Source organism: Borostomias antarcticus (genome assembly GCF_949987555.1).
Source record: "Borostomias antarcticus genome assembly, chromosome: 3".
NCBI lineage: Eukaryota > Metazoa > Chordata > Actinopteri > Stomiiformes > Stomiidae > Borostomias > Borostomias antarcticus.
In genome coordinates this window covers 30,472,379-30,488,198 of record NC_140236.1, presented here as the reverse complement: position 1 = coordinate 30,488,198, position 15,820 = coordinate 30,472,379, and the positions used below count along the sequence as shown (strand labels likewise).

The 15,820-nt window shown below is 41.4% G+C and overlaps 1 protein-coding gene across 1 annotated transcript; it reads left to right on the top strand.

The window, feature by feature from the left end:
- The first annotated feature begins 1,517 nt into the window (after positions 1-1,517).
- mfsd8l1 (major facilitator superfamily domain containing 8-like 1) lies at positions 1,518-14,570 on the top strand. The gene is made up of 12 exons (XM_084461629.1): positions 1,518-1,844; positions 5,485-5,670; positions 5,914-5,976; positions 6,333-6,452; positions 6,564-6,643; positions 6,750-7,074; positions 7,199-7,272; positions 8,124-8,337; positions 9,318-9,440; positions 12,171-12,301; positions 12,561-12,680; positions 13,402-14,570. Exons 1-11 carry the CDS (start codon positions 1,769-1,771, stop codon positions 12,633-12,635), a joined length of 1,467 nt encoding a protein of 488 aa, XP_084317755.1. The 5' UTR covers positions 1,518-1,768; the 3' UTR covers positions 12,636-12,680; positions 13,402-14,570.
- Positions 14,571-15,820: the final 1,250 nt, after the last annotated feature.

Sequence of the window (15,820 nt, the reverse complement as noted above, 5' to 3'; positions counted from 1 at the left end):
TTTTTGTACTGTAATTATCTGTACTTTTGAGCATATCACGGAGCCGGCAGTAACATTTCACTGTGATTGTACACTGTACGTTTGCATGTGACAATAAAGATCTGAATCTGAGCTGCTTTTCCCCACACTCACTTTCCATACTTGCTTTTCTACCTTAGTCAATTTATCGTGTTTGTGCTTGTTCCTCCCTCTCCTCAGCTAAGCCTGTGTCCCACAGAGGAGGACTCCTCGTGACAACACAAGGAGACGCCAACAATCTTCATGGCTTCGAAGTGGACTCCAGAGTTTATCTCCTCATGAAGAAACTTGCCTTCTAAATGCTACTGTGCTACCATGGTTCCTTTCTCTGCAGTCCACCTGGAGGATGTCCTATTGAACTGAGGACTGCTGGATTCACAATCCACATTGAACATAGGATGGATGTGGTGTCCATCTCTATGGGTGTTCCTGGAGACTTGAAATCTGTAGAATGATTATTTTTAATCACTGATTATTATTCTTCGTGATTCTATGTTCTCCTGAGGAGATGGACCAGAGACAGTATAAAGCAAGAGAACCACAGCAAGCTCCACCTGCTGGTAAATCATGTAAATAAAGGCATACATTTGTGATGTGTGCTAATGTATATCTTCATTGTATTATGGTTAACTACTGTTACAAATGATTCTAAATGACACCCTTTTTATCAGTGTATTTAGCAATGAGCTGTGAACTGCAATTTTAGCTGCCTTGTCGTGAGTACTATTTCTTGACCGGCAAAGCCATCAACTGGTCACATCAAAAATAAGCATGGAAACCATTATAAATGTGTCATGAACGGCAGAGAACGGAGATTTTGATTCCCACAAACATTTTGGTTTCCTAGGCACAAGTTATTTGCTTGCATTGCAGTAAAACATGTGGATGCTGTGCAGAGATTGAAATTGAATTAAGTATGTGCCTGAAAGAGGCAGTGTGTATGTGACACAGGCCTCTCAGTGTCAGCCATAATGGAAGTCACAGGACAAAGTGGACACCATTGAAGTAGGCTCCTGGTAGCATATGGCAAGATGAGAGTCACAGGTTTACTAATCTGCTACGTCATTTGAAGTGTAGGACTAAAGAAATTAAATAAATCATAAATCATAATATAATGCGTTTGATTAGGCTAGCGTTTCCCATTTTTCTCAGTGAAATGTGTATGCACAGCTTTGAGGCTATGAAATGCTGCAGGTGACATTCCACAGCAAGACCACCGGAAGTGATGTTGTCCTTGCTTGGATTACGTAACGGGAAGTCTATCTCGCTGCCTTTCACAAACCTTTCTCTCCGCCAGCGCCGTTCTTCAAAATGTCACACTAATGTTTCGATGGGGGCGTATTCATTCCATTTCGACAGTATTTGACGGTGCATTCAGTTAAGGAAAGGGGATCTGCAAAACAATGAGTTTTTATGGGTGAATTCTTACCTGCTCGGTGATTGCGTGTAGCTACAGTTTTAACCCAATACAGTGTAGCCTACGGAACGTCATTCATCTTCAGATAGCCTCAATTTTCGGTCTATGGACTGGGGATGCAACGCACTTTGATAAAGAAATACAATATTTTATCAAAGCAGAGGAGCACCAGCAGAAATATGACTCACTGGAATCTAAATTGTCGCACTGTCCCTTGGATTAGTTTGACTTCGCAAGGTACAATCGTTCAAGAATGAACAGCCTACAGGTTGAAGAGTAATGATATGCAATGCACATCAAATATACTAGGACACACACACATTAAATAGAACAATGGATTACGGGCGGAAAAAGAAACTGACATACTTCACAATTGGACTTATCTTTCTTTTAAGTGGGATAGAATACGGTAAGTGTTTTGTGCTTTTCAATAGATGCATGGTTGTTAAACTTCAATGCACGTCCCAGGTTGTGTTTTGAAATTTCAATTCTTAACCCAAACACATCACACATCCAGGGGATATATGGCACAGTATATGCTATTAATCCAATTCTTAAATTAGTGTCATTGTTGACAGCTGAGGCCACATGTAACTACACATATGTATTAAACATGGAGTTCTTAACTGATTTACTCTTGTCAGCTTGCATTGCCAGCTGATATAGCTCCACATTGATTTCATTCTATCCTCTGTCGATTTAGTTAGTAGCCTACACAAGTAAAAATAAATGTAAAGGGTTTTATAGGCTAGTTAATATTGGATAGCACTGATGGTGACAGGTTCCACCAAGTAATGGGAACCAGTTAATGAATTGAAGTGCAAATAGCCTAGCTTAGATGCAATGGAAACCAGTGGACCCCACAACTGCTATTGCATTCTATACTGGGGTTCATCCTAGAATCAACCTTTATCACCTAGTTACCTCATTAACCCACATACACTTGCTACTTATACTTACATACAGCATGCATTCTCACTAACACAGACACTCTCTGTTATGAATAAAAAATCTTACTTGGTTTAGTTTAGATTTCAAGAACACGCTGAGTGGTTGGTCAAGCTGGTTTCAAACAAAGACAAAAAGTTTATTCTATGTTACGATTTGCAAAAAGGACTCTTAACAGGAAATTAATCCAGGCAAGAGTCATTTTTGTAAATCGTAACATAAAATAAACTTATTGTCTTTGTTTGAAACCAGCTTGACCGACCACTCAGCATGTTCTTGAAATCTAAACTAAACCAAGTAAGATTTTTCATTCATACTGTCTCTCTCTCTCTCTCTCTCTCTCTCTCTCTTTCTCTCTCTCTCTCCCTCTCTCTCTCTCTCTCTCTCTCTCACTCTCTCTCTCTCTCACTCTCTCACACACACACACACACACACATACTCCTCACTCACACATATGCATTATTGTCTGCAGACTGCAGTATTGCCTCACCATTGACATGCATTTCCTAACAATGACTCTCAGACATTTTATGACAGCCAGACTTAAGTCTGTGTCACAGGAATTGCATTTGGCCAGCACTGTCCTTTGTCTGCCATCCTGTTGGCATGTGGTTACTTGGGAAACAGGCATTGGGAAACAGGCTTGCACTGTAATTAAAGGTCCCCTATTATGAAAAACTCTTTCAGTGCTTGTGACCATACATTTGGGTCTCTGATGGGCCTACTAACACAAAATGGTTAACTAATCATTCAGAAATGTCCTGAGGCATTTGCATAGTTTTGAACTTCTGGAGGCACGGACAGAGTGGGGGTGGAGTGGATGCTGGGAACAGCAGCTCGTTTGCAATTAAATCTACAGACACCGAAACTGAGACAGAGGGGTATAGAGTCTAGAATGCTTAATCTGATTGGTATTCTCATTAAAAAGATCCAAAGATGTCTTGGGGACCCCAGAGACCAATTTTAAATTGTTGAAAATGAGTATAAAGGGGATCTTTAAAGTTTGTGTTCACTCGCTACTTTGTCCAATTTTCTGTAGATGTAACCTACAGTTAATTAAGTTAGGTTGTTCCTTTTCGAAGTCAACACTAAGTAATCACCAGTGATCTAATACATAAGACAGGGTTGGCGTAGGCACAGAGGTGATTATGTACTCTAGAACAGTGGCCAATTTGGCTGGTAGCCAGCTCCTTTCTTCTGGAATGGCTGCTGACAACCTGTATCAAGTGCAACATTAGCACTGATGAGTTGGTCGCCTCAGGTTTGGACCTGGGTTGCGTTTCCCAGATACAGTGTACCTATCTTAAGGTATACCTTGGCGAAGGGACAGTTATTCTTACGAGTGTTTCCCAGACTATCCCTTTAGTCTGAAGATACATCGTAAGGTATCGTTGGTGGAGCTGTCCCTTGTTGATGACGTTTTCAAACGTTCTCATAATCATTTAGATTGTACCCCAATCTAATATTAACAAAAAGGAAGCTATGCCTACTAAAGCTCATCTGATAATCTATTTAAGAGTCAATTCACAGACCTTGTGATAGTTCCAATTCATACATTGTAGTCTACAAAATCTAAAATAAAGAGCATTTATTGGGACATATAAGCCTAGTCTGGGACTTCTTGAAAGCCCTGGGAAAAAATGATAATGATGATGGCTAATGATGATGATGATGATAGGATGACCTACCACCCATTATGTTATGTTCAATTCATGGGTAGCGCATCTAGTCAGGTAGGAAATGTTGATAGGCATTTCAAATTTTCCTACATGACATAATATGCTACTCATGAATTAAAAACAATATTGTTTTAACGCAGCCATGATGTATAGGCCTACACGAAGCACGAGTAGGCTGTGACACACTAAATAGAAGGGGACCTTGATTAATTACCTGTGTCTACCCTACTATGGGTCTAGAAGCCCTCAAGTGGCAAGATGTACCCTTAGGGACCATATCAAGGGCGTAGCCTTAACCAAGTTTATTTTAGGTAGAATTATCAATGTCAGCATAGGAGGTCTTTCCTGAGGCAGCTGAAGAAATTCAACATGCCAAAGGCAATGATGTTACTCTTCTACACCTCCATCGTCGAGTCCATCCTCACCTCCTCCATCACCATCTGGTTCTCTCCCGCACCAGATAAGGACAAGGCTAGACTGCAGCACATCATCCGCTCCACTGTAAACTGTCATCCCAACAGGACCTGCACGCCTCCAGGGCCCTTAAACGGGCCAGAAAGATTGTGGCCAACCCATCCAGATCACAGTCTCTTTGAACCACTCCCCTCTGGCAAGAGACTGCGGTCCAGTGGGACCGGGTCCACAAGCTACAAAAAAAGCTCCTTTCCAACGGCCATCAGACTCATTAATGCTTGTGTCACCCAACGACGCCCCCCACCCTTCCCCCCACACTTGTACTCCCCCTCTGATTGTTCCAGATATCTCAATATCACACACATTGCACATATTGTGTATATAAAACACCGTTCAACCATCACACTACACTCTGCACACACACTGTGCATACACTCCCCACTCTCCATTCCGTATATATCTCATAGTTTGCATTTGTGCCTTTCTTTTTATTGGTTATATTGTATTTTGTATTTCCATTGTATTTGCAGTCATGTCTTTGCACTGTTCTGTCCTGTCCTGCACCCTGTCCTATGTTGTCTTCATCAGCGTATGCCATTACCCTATCCAAATTCCTAGTATGTGTAAACCATACAGTACATGGCAAATAAACGGATCTTGAATCTTGAGTGGAAATACTGGGTTATATGGAAATACGGGTAAATGTGGAAATACTCCCCGTATTTGCAGTTTAAGGATATGTGTGGTGACTTGGAGGCTGTGATTATTAGGTAGGCCTTTACAGTATGTTGACATGTTTCATCTTGAGCTTTTCATTTGGGCTTTGAATGTCCAATAGGTAAAGTAAATGTATGACAATGCTCTAGGTCTATATAATATAATATTTCAAAACAGCCAATGCCAACCTTCAGCCTTCCTGTATAGCCTAGGTTTGGTGTATAGCCGTGAGTAAGATTACTTGAAGCGAGCCTTTCGTTAGCCCCTTTCTTCTCACCCATGTCCTTCCAGCTGTAATCTTGCCCACGATATGGAGGTACCTGCAGACACTTGGGGCGGCACCCTACTTCCTGGGTCTGGGGCTATCTGCTTTCAGTCTGAGCGGTCTCCTCTCTGGACCCCTGTTTGGCCACTTGTCTGACCGGACCTGCGCCACCAAGAAGATCATCCTATTTGCCAACCTCTTCGAGATAGTCGGTAATAACTTGATCTTTTGGAATGTGAAAAATTCCAGTTCCTGTTTTTGGTGTTCTGGAGCTAGGTTGCATTCTAGACTTTAGTGCAAAAACATGTAATTTGTCATGACCCATGGCGGAGTTGAAACTTAATTAACCTATCAGAAGCCTTGTGTGTAAATATAGTTACCAACTCTTGGCTCCAGCTCCTGTTGATGTACCTTGTTTACTGACTTGTAGGTCACTGCCTCACTCTGTCTTCTAGGGAATTTCATGTACTTCATGGGCTATTCCAAATGGCTCTTGCTGGCCAGCAGACTGGTAGCAGGTGAGAATACAGTATCATAATATTGAAAACGTTTTGAATGAATGCTGTTAGTCCTGTGCAGCTTGACTCATTTGATTACATTTAAATGTTTTGAATTATAATCAAATGCATGTCTTTGAGCTTCAGACTCTAATGTAATCTGAAATCTCTCTATGAGTGAGAAGAATGACTGAAATATACTCTCTTGCCTGCTTGCAACTAGAATACCAAACCAAGTCTAAAATGCTAGAATATCTCTAAAATCTTATGTCGATATCTGTCTTGGCCTCATTCATTCACACAATGTATTGGGAATAAGTGTACTATGCTGACCTTTTTGTCTTAGTGACTGACTTGTAAATATTCTGTTCCCATAGGTATTGGCACTGGTGCTGGTTCATCCATCTTTGGCTTCCTGACCCGAAGCACCGCCCCAGAAGATCGATCCACTGTATTTGCTGCAGTCATGGCGTGTCGACAAGCTGGCCTTCTGATTGGTCAGTATGCGTCCGCCTCCTCTCCTGTGTCAGTGCTCAGTGTAGGCATCATATTTGTGTGTGTGTGCACGCTGTGACCCAAATTACGTTATATATTGCTTCCTCCCACAGGTCCGGCTTTTAACATCTTCCTGAGGCTCTGTGACTTTGAGCTGGGTCCCTTTGTGGTGAATAAGTACACCGCACCCGGGGTAAGACGTAAACATTAGGCAACTCTTTCTCAGAAATAAAGTCTTAAACCAACCGACAGTTTGCCAGTCTCTTACCATTCGTCCATACCTCTTCCTCGGCCCTCAGCTCTTCATGTGCCTGCTGTGGATCCTCCTCCAGCTGGCCGTGGTGTTCATGTACTGGGACATACCACCCCAGGAAGGGGCGGAGCCTGTGAGCGTGGGGGAGGGAGGCCAGGAGGCGGAGGGCGAGGAGAATGAGGAAGGGGACGACGAAGAGGGCGCGCCTCTGGTGGGGCCAGACGAACTCCTGGGCTCCTACGGCTCGGTGGTCACCCCCGACCCGCCCGGGCCCCGCGTGGCCATCTCCAACGGCAACCTGTCTCACGTCTCCCCGCCGCCCTCTCCAGTCTCCACCTCCAGTCCCTTCAAGAGGTTCAGCATGAGCCGCGGTGTGTGGGGCCATCTGATTGGCCGGTCTCAGTATTGATGTGACCTTTAATTCCATTCAGAAAGTAATTACTGTAGGTATTACAGTTCACGGATTCAACCATCTCTCTTTGTTTCACACTGTAGAGTTCTTGAAAGAAGAGGTGGTTGTACTGCTGACTGCCCAGTTCATCACACTCTTTAACCAGACAGCACTGGAGGTGAGTTATATGTCCACGGCTACCAAATATCAGTGGGTTCTTTCAGCACCTGTAGCCAAGACTGCTAGTACAGTACATGCCACTAAGGGCTGATATTTCAGCTGTTTGTTGGAGAAGGCTTTGTCCATATACAGAACACATTGAATGTACGCACACACACACACCCCAATGTTTCTACATATTGTACTATATTGCCACAATCTGTCTGTGCTTCAAATACACTCCCATTAGTTTTGTCTTTTCTTTTATAACTTACTAGTGTCTTGTAACCTGACCTTTTATCTGAAAGCATTTCATACAGTAGGTGAAACAATGTGGGTGTGGCACTTCAAGTATATTGTACAAAGAATGGCAAATAGATAATAATAATAATAATAATAATAAACTTTAATTGTATAGCACCTTTCATACAAATAAATGCAGCTCAAAGTGCTTTACAACAGAGTGCTTCACATAAAAATAAGAATGGTAGATAAAACACAATAAAAGATGAAGATAAGAAATCAAGTAAAATACAGTGTAAAATTGACAATTTATTAAATTGTTGTACTGAAGATATACATAAAAAAAAGAAAGAAAAGTGCAGTAGCCCGCAAGTGCAAAAGGAGCTAGTTAAAAGCTCAAGTGAAGAGATAGGATTAGGGCTACTGTATCTTTCTTTTATAGATTTCTTTTAAAACTATTCAGAGATAATAAAGAGTGAAGAGATGATCCGTGGCATGTTTCAGTGGGTTAGCAACTGGTGTTACAACAAAAACAATAATAATAATAATAATAATAATAATAATAATAATAATAATTCTCGTTATTGAATAACACTCTTTCCTCTCTCTCTCTCTTTCCCCTCACAGACCATGGTGACCCCGTTGACCCAGAAGTACTTCAACTTTGGGGAGCTGGAGAACAGTGTGATGTACTGTATCTGCGGCGTGGAGGTCATCACAGGCTTCCTGTTTGTGCGCTGGCTGACCAAGCGCGTGGCGGAGAGGGTGGTGCTGGCTGTGGGCCTCATCCTCTGCAACATCTCCTGTGTGTGGTGTCTCATCTTCCTGGCCAACCCCCTAGGTGAGAGCAACACAGTGCACTGTGTACACAGGCACGTGTTAAACTACTCTGGATGAGAGAGAGGGATGCTTATTGGTGATGTTAGATTTTAGCATAATCAAGGTATGCAAGTTGAAGTTTGCAGTGAATACAGTTTTTATGCCTCTGTTGACGACAGCCCTGTCCGGGGGCATTATGTTTTTGGGTTGTCCGTCCGTCCATCCATTCGTCCCATTCTCGTAAACGCGATAACTCAGGCACGCCTTGGGGGAATTTCTTTGAGTCCATCCTCACCTCCCCCATCCATCACCATCTGGTACACTGCTGCCACAGCCCAAGACAAGAGCAGACTGCAGCATGTGATCTGCTGTGCTAAGAGGGTGATTGGCTGCAACCTGCCATCCCCCCAGGACCTGCACGCCTCCAGGGCCCTGAAGCGGGCAGGAAAGATAGTGGCCGAGCCCTCCCACCCTGGATACAAACTCTTTGAACCACGGTTTATCAGGACCACAACCTCAAGGCACAAAAACAGTTTATTCCTGACTGTAACTGGCCTCATCAACAAGGCACGAGACCCCCACTGACAATGTTCAATGTTGTACATTCTTGTAGATTGTATTGTATTGTATTGTTTTTTGCAATGTCCTTTCTTGTTCCTCCACTATGTTTATTGTCATGCACCAACAGATCAAGGCACATTCCTCCTAAGTGTAAATCTACTTGGCCAAGTAAATCTTCTAATTCAAATTCGGGTCTAATAGGATAAAAAGATGAAGTGATGACATTAATCCAAAGGTTTAAAGGCCAACTTCACTGTGACTGCAACTTGTTGGTGGTGGCGGCATACAACCGCAAAGTGGTTATTATTTCTTCGTTCCTCTTATAGCCTAATTGTATTCTGTTTTCCTGTCTCTCTCTCTCTCTCTTGCGCTCTCTCTCTCTCTCTCTCTCTCTCTCTCTCTCTCTCTCTCTCTCTCTCTCTCTCTCCATCTTTCACCCAGGTGGCTTTCCCTGGCAGTTGGCAGAGTTCATCATTGGGGTGTTCCTGCAGGTCCTGGGACTCCCCTTCGTAGCTGTAGCCCAGGTGTCTCTTTTCTCCAAAGTCACAGCAGAGAAGACTCAAGGTGAGAAGCACCATCCTCTGGAGGAAGGTTATGGAGCTCTGCTCTTGGTGGTGGAACATTAAGCACACTGTGTACTAGGGATGTGCAGAGAGCCCAGCATTTGTATTTGTATCTGTATTTGTTAAGGCAGCAAAGTACAGTAGATGTAGTTTAAACAGGAAGTAGTCTAAAATGAAGGGACATGTCATTTATTATAGCCTTATATTAATTGGCTTTGCAATTGCTGTGCTTTCAACGCATCAGACTAGGCATTTACATATAATATAATTATTGACGTATCATTAATTATGAAGTATAATTCCTCGTCATCATACTGTACTTTTTTATCTTAGCGTGAGTGAGTGATTCTGTGATTGATTCTGTTAGAAAGCAGGATTACATAAAAACCAAACAACATTTCCCAAAACTCAATGGAGGGGTGTAGCATGGGCTAAGGAAGAACCCATTCAACTTTGGCTTAGGAGCGAAAAATTCCCAAACATGTCGTGCTCGTAAAACAAAACTTTGAACTTTGAAGCATTTCCCAAACGGCTAAAATGTTGCCTGAATGTGCAGGGAGACATTTAGTTTTGACAACTGATGTTGATACGTTGCACAGCAATGCTTTTTTTTCCCCCAGAATTATTATTTTTTCTTTACTGTTTTTCATTCCGAGTACCGTACAGGAGTTATAATACTTCCCACCAACCCCCACCGCTCACAGATGGACGTATCGGACGTGGATTTATCAACCTATTACTATTGGATGAGAAGAGCTGACCGCAATAGAAATTATAGCTCCTTTGGTAGGGTGTGTGCCTTCAAACCAGCAGGTTTAGTGCCTTCAAACCAGCAGGCTTAGAGTTCGAGGCCAGGGAAGGGCAACAGCTGAAATATGTTCCATTTTATAGAGCTCCACCCCACAGGGCTAGCTCCTATTGGCTTGTGAAACCTATCCAGCCAGAAAGACCGCTTTGCTTTTTTTATTTAGTCAATTGTAGCTGGCTATGTTTCACAAGCCAATAGCTAGCCCTGGGGGGTGGAGGTCCACAAAATAGAACATATTTCATCCGTTGCCGTGGCCTCGAACTCTAAACTTGCTAGTTTGAAGGCATGCACCCTACCAAAGGAGTATAGTTTCTTTACTTCTAACTTTAATGTGCATACTGCCACCTACTGTACCAGAGTGTGTAACATGTAATTTGCCTAGTTCTTGAATTCTAACCTGTGTCACCTAAGAAAGTAGCTTGAATAATGCCTTGCATTCTTTGTTTGACCTTTATGTAGGTTGCAAAATTAGGACTTTATTTGTAGGCATGTTTTTATCATTATTCTTTTAGGCCTAGACTGTGAATCTTAATACAGAGAAAAGAATGTGCCTACATATAATTATCAATCTAATTATTAATTACACACAAAAAAATACATTAAAGGATTGCTCCTCAAAATTACAATTCTGTAACGGTATGACTTCAATTTTTATTTTAAAACTTAAGTAATTTACATACGCTCTGACAACTCTCTAGTGACGTTAGAAATGTACATTTCCAATAAAGTAAGGATGAGGACTGTAATATAACGTAATTGTCACATACAGTTAACCCTCCTTCTCTACGGTGTAGATGTCTTTCTCTGGGGTTGTCCTCCAGCTTCAATCGCTGTACCCACAGCCTTCTTTGAGCACTTTTGCTCTTTTTAGAATCTAAAAAAAAACACACCCTCTCCACTCTTTATGGTGACTCGGCATCCCCACACACAGCAAAATTTTGACATTTTATTACAAATTAATTCGGTCTAAAGTCCACAGTGTAGTGATGGGTGAAAATGAACAAACAAATATGATACGTACCGAACAGTTTGTCGAATGTCCGAGTACTACTGCCCACCCCCTCCCTCCCTTGACATACAGGTCATGCACACACAAGTTCCAGCTTTGACAGAATTGATACAAACAATAGTGTAGGTTGCTGTGGGATCAGCTGCTGGGGTGTGTGTGTGTGTGTGTGTGTGTGTGTGTGTGTGTGTGTGTGTGTGTGTATGCGTTGTCAGTATGTGTGGCAGAGTTTGAGTAAACGGTTGAACTATCTCCTGTGTCAAACTGGATTGTTGCAAGCTTTATAAACATAATAGCACGCACAGCAGAACAACAAACCTTTTATCTGTATTAATGTAAATACAGATGTTGACTGGTAATGCATGCATTCTTTGCACCGGAGAGAAGTTTTGTGGGGTCAACTGTCAAATGTGCGTGTACTGGGCTGGCGCTGGCACAAATAAGTATCAAAACTCGAAAGGTTCGGTACCATTAGATGTATCAACTCAAAGGAACCAAATCTTTGAAAAGAGTTGGAGTGCCCATCACTACCGCAGTTTCCAATCTGTTAGTAAATCCGTAATCAAATGACACACGCGTTTTCTACCAGGAAGTGTTTGTAAACAATAATGTGATATCACGTATAGTGGTAGTGTTTTGTGATTTTTCTACTTCAAAAACTCACTTCAGAGAACGTTCTGTACTTGAGCACACAATGATGCACACTTCCACGTTTGTAAACAGACTAAGCCTCCATAGATTCTATATTGTCAAAATGAGGAGCTTGGTTCTCTGTGTCACTATGGTGGTTATTGTTACTTATTGTCTTCCTGTTTGTTTATGTGTGTGTGTGTGTGTGTGTGTGTTTGTGTGAGAGCGCGTATGTGCATGTGTGTGTGTGTTTGTTTGTGTACGCGCGCGTGTGCTTGTATTCCCAGGCTTCAGTCAGGGAGTCCGTCGCTCAGTGGGGGGTCTAGCCACCATTTTAGGACCACTGTGGGCAGGAGGACTGACCAGTAACCTCTACGTCATGCTGGGGGTGATGATGGCTCTGCTGGCACTGCTCACCGTGGGTAGAATGTGTGTGCGTGCGTGTGTGCGTGCGAGAATGAGTGTGTGTACGTTTGTACCTGTGTGTCTGTGCGTGCGTGCGATAATGAGTGTGTGTACGTTTGTACCTGTGTGTCTGTTTTTGTCTGTAGACAGATTAAAATACCAGGACATCTGGTACGCTACCTCTGTGTCAGATGGTCATCCTAGGCTTAAAAAGATCAGTCCATATGAGGCTGTGAGAACATGGGTCTAACGCCGGACCCTCTGTCCTACAGATTATGATGTTCTTCTCCTACGACCGCCTGGTGGAGCCAAGTGTGGTTGAACATGCTGACTGCTCTGAGGATTGAGGCTGAAGAACAAGTGACCCCAGGCTGAAATGAAGGATGAGAAAGGTATGTGTTCTAGAAGCACCTGTGTCAAATACAACACTTTTGTTTATGTACATTTTCCCCAGGCTGCTCAAATTTTGACCCATTATTATTTTAACTTACTTATACTATCTTAGTCTTACTTGTACAATGTTAATAATCAGTGCATCAATATTGCCATCCTAAGGAAGTCTCACTCATACAGTAGTGGTATCATTACCTCCGCCCGAACCACAGCGGAGGGTGAGAGGTTATGTTTTCGGTGGTGTGTGTTTGTGTTTAACAAGTGTTGTATTTCACACATACGTACTTACAGTATGTACGTTAGCACTATCAAAGACTACCAGACCAATTTTGGAGCGGATCCGAATCACGGAGCGGGTCCGCTGGCTGCCCAAACACGGCTGGCCATTCACCTCCATTAATTTTTTGGACTAGAATTACGCAAAAACTACGAGACCGATTTTCCAAATTTTGGAGCGGATCCAAATTACAGGGCGGGTCCACAAGACGTTTCTTGGTTTGTTTGTCTTTTTATTTATTAGCAGACAGATTTTCATGAAACTCGGTGGAGGGGTGTAACATGGGCCAAATGCCGAATGCAGCAATACCAAACATGTACACTAGCTTGCACGCGCACAGAGCCATAAAATGCATTCATGGGCAGAGGTCTGTGCTGTCCGAGCACCATTTCTAATTTAGAAATGCAAATGTTCATTTTTGATCCCCTCTCCCCTCTGTCAAGTGCGAAGGGAGTGGCTCCAATCCCAACCATCTCCCTGTGGTTTCTGCTCAGGACCAGTGGATCAAAGACTGCAAGCAGCACAAACAGACCTTGTAGCTCCTAGAGCACTCCCCCCACCCCTGACTAGAACAACTCCCAGTCTGCACACTGCGCGCACACACACACACACACACACACACACACACACACACACACACACACACACACACACTTTTCACATGCACTCTACAGAACATGTCATAATGCACAGTATGCACATCTCTGGAAGAGGTATATTTCCTGTGGAAATATAGTATCTACTGAAAACTGAGGAAATATGGTGTGCATAGTGCACAAAAATAATGTGTCTGTATTCCCTCTAAAACCACTCACATATTTAATTTGGTTTAAATACAAACTGACATACCTTCAAATAATATTATAAATGTCAGCCCTATTGGGTTGTGCAAAACAATAAAAAAGAAGTCTTATACAGTGTCTAAGTCTTAGAAAATTGTGACACAGAACTTTGCGATAATTCTAACCTCTAGATTTGCTTTTGGTGCTCACACGCCAACATGATGCACACAGTTTGTTTTCCAGATCAGCTCATTGAACCAAATACTTTTTGACATATCCCAAGCAGGAATGAGCAGGTTTTTGTGGGATGTGTCCATGTGGTCAACATTTTTTAACATCATGATCAATGATTAAGTACTGAAAAGGGTAACAAAGTAGCTCAGATTGTTCATTATGCTTGAACATTCAGTCCTCACATCCTCAGACAAAAATTGTGCTGTTAGGACATGCCAATTTAGCTAAATTCTCTGTGAAGCATCGTTAAATGTACAGAGTTATGGTGTGGACAGGGGTGAAGAGTAAGGTTGAGGTGAGGATTCAGACGATCTCTCCTATAATCCTAATCCATTGTGGTATGTTACTGATCGGTGGATATGCAGTACCTGTTTTTAACACTGGCGGGGGCCCCTTATTAGTTTAAAAAATACAGGGTCATGTGAAGGAGGCTATGCTTTTTATATATGGAGTCATAAAATACTTCATTTTTAGAGTAGTTATTCGTATCTGCAAAATAAAGAGACATTAATGAAACATTTCCAAAGATGGACAGTTAGGGAAAGTACTGGACAGCTGAGTACAGTATGTTGAGGACATGTAGTATACTGATTTTATTAAGGGGTCATAATTATATTTTTAAATTATTAGTCTCAACTCTCTTCAATTAAGTTTGTTTTAATTTTTTTTATTTGTCATGTCTTCCTGTTTGATAACTTGATTTTTGTCCCCATTCATGAGCAAAGCCTTTTTTTGTTAGACAGCATCATTTTGTAAAGATATGCAAAATAAAAAATTGACCACCTCATATATTTTGTGTCCTCCTAATGTTTGTGTTGTTATGATGTATTTGTTGATGTTTGTGGTGTTTTGTTCACAGCCATGCATTTTCAATATTTCACACCACCCTGCTCCTTCCCTTTACTGCTCTATACATTAACATGATTATGACTCCCCATGCCCCATAGGTTCACTCAACTGCAGTATGCTATACACTTCATATCTCTGGTGAGTGCTTCTAAAAAATTGTTTTAATGTTGAAAGCAGAAAATAGTACTTTTCTTTTTTTTCAAAAGGCATAGACCACATACAATTGGCCAAGAAGGTTGTGAGTGTAGCCTTGTTCATCGAAATAACTGCTGGAAACAGTAAGGTTTTTCTCTTTTAGGTTTTATTCACCACTCATTTCCTCTGCCCTTCTCAAATCCTGATAAATAGAATGGAAAATGAAAAATTATAACATGCAGTGAAGGTATGTGGTTTAAAACAAATATTGAATTGCATATTTCATATTGAAAAAATATTCTAAAGTGTATTTATTTTTTCAGTGTCCATGGATTCATTTGAGGTGAATACAGAAGTTGGAGTGGTTTGTCCAAATCATTGATGTGTTACATCTGCCTTTTCTCAGTTAAAATAGTGTACTATGAACATTTAACAAATTGGAAAGAACCCCGTACAATTTCTTAAAAACATGACAATATGAGAATAGTATGAATGCATTTTCTTCATCAGTCTGGCTTTTGGGATGTAGAAAAATATAAATGTTCTAAAAGTTGAGAATTGCTTTACAAAACATACATGAAAATAATAAATATATTGAGATGCTCTAAATTATCATTTGTATTTATTAAATACAATATATTTTGGTGCAATCAAAACGCATGCTCAATTTTTAATTGTTGAACATGAATACTATTCATAGATATTTTGAAAACATTTAATTTAAGATACAAAAAATAAGAACATTAAATTATAATCTATTACATTTTTTGTTTCTTTAAATAGATGGCAATAACTAATTAATTAGATATAATGACATGATTGTGATAAAAAAGAAAGTTCAGATATTCTGAAATCTAGTCTA

Bases quoted from the DNA above. Each gene is read 5' to 3' on its own strand.
- mfsd8l1 (XM_084461629.1), top strand. From the start codon at position 1,769: ATGGATTACGGGCGGAAAAAGAAACTGACATACTTCACAATTGGACTT. The intron at 1,845-5,484 runs GTAAGTGTTTTG...ATGTCCTTCCAG, and splicing joins TTTAAGTGGGATAGAATACG to CTGTAATCTTGCCCACGATA. The intron at 6,644-6,749 runs GTAAGACGTAAA...CTCGGCCCTCAG, and splicing joins ATAAGTACACCGCACCCGGG to CTCTTCATGTGCCTGCTGTG.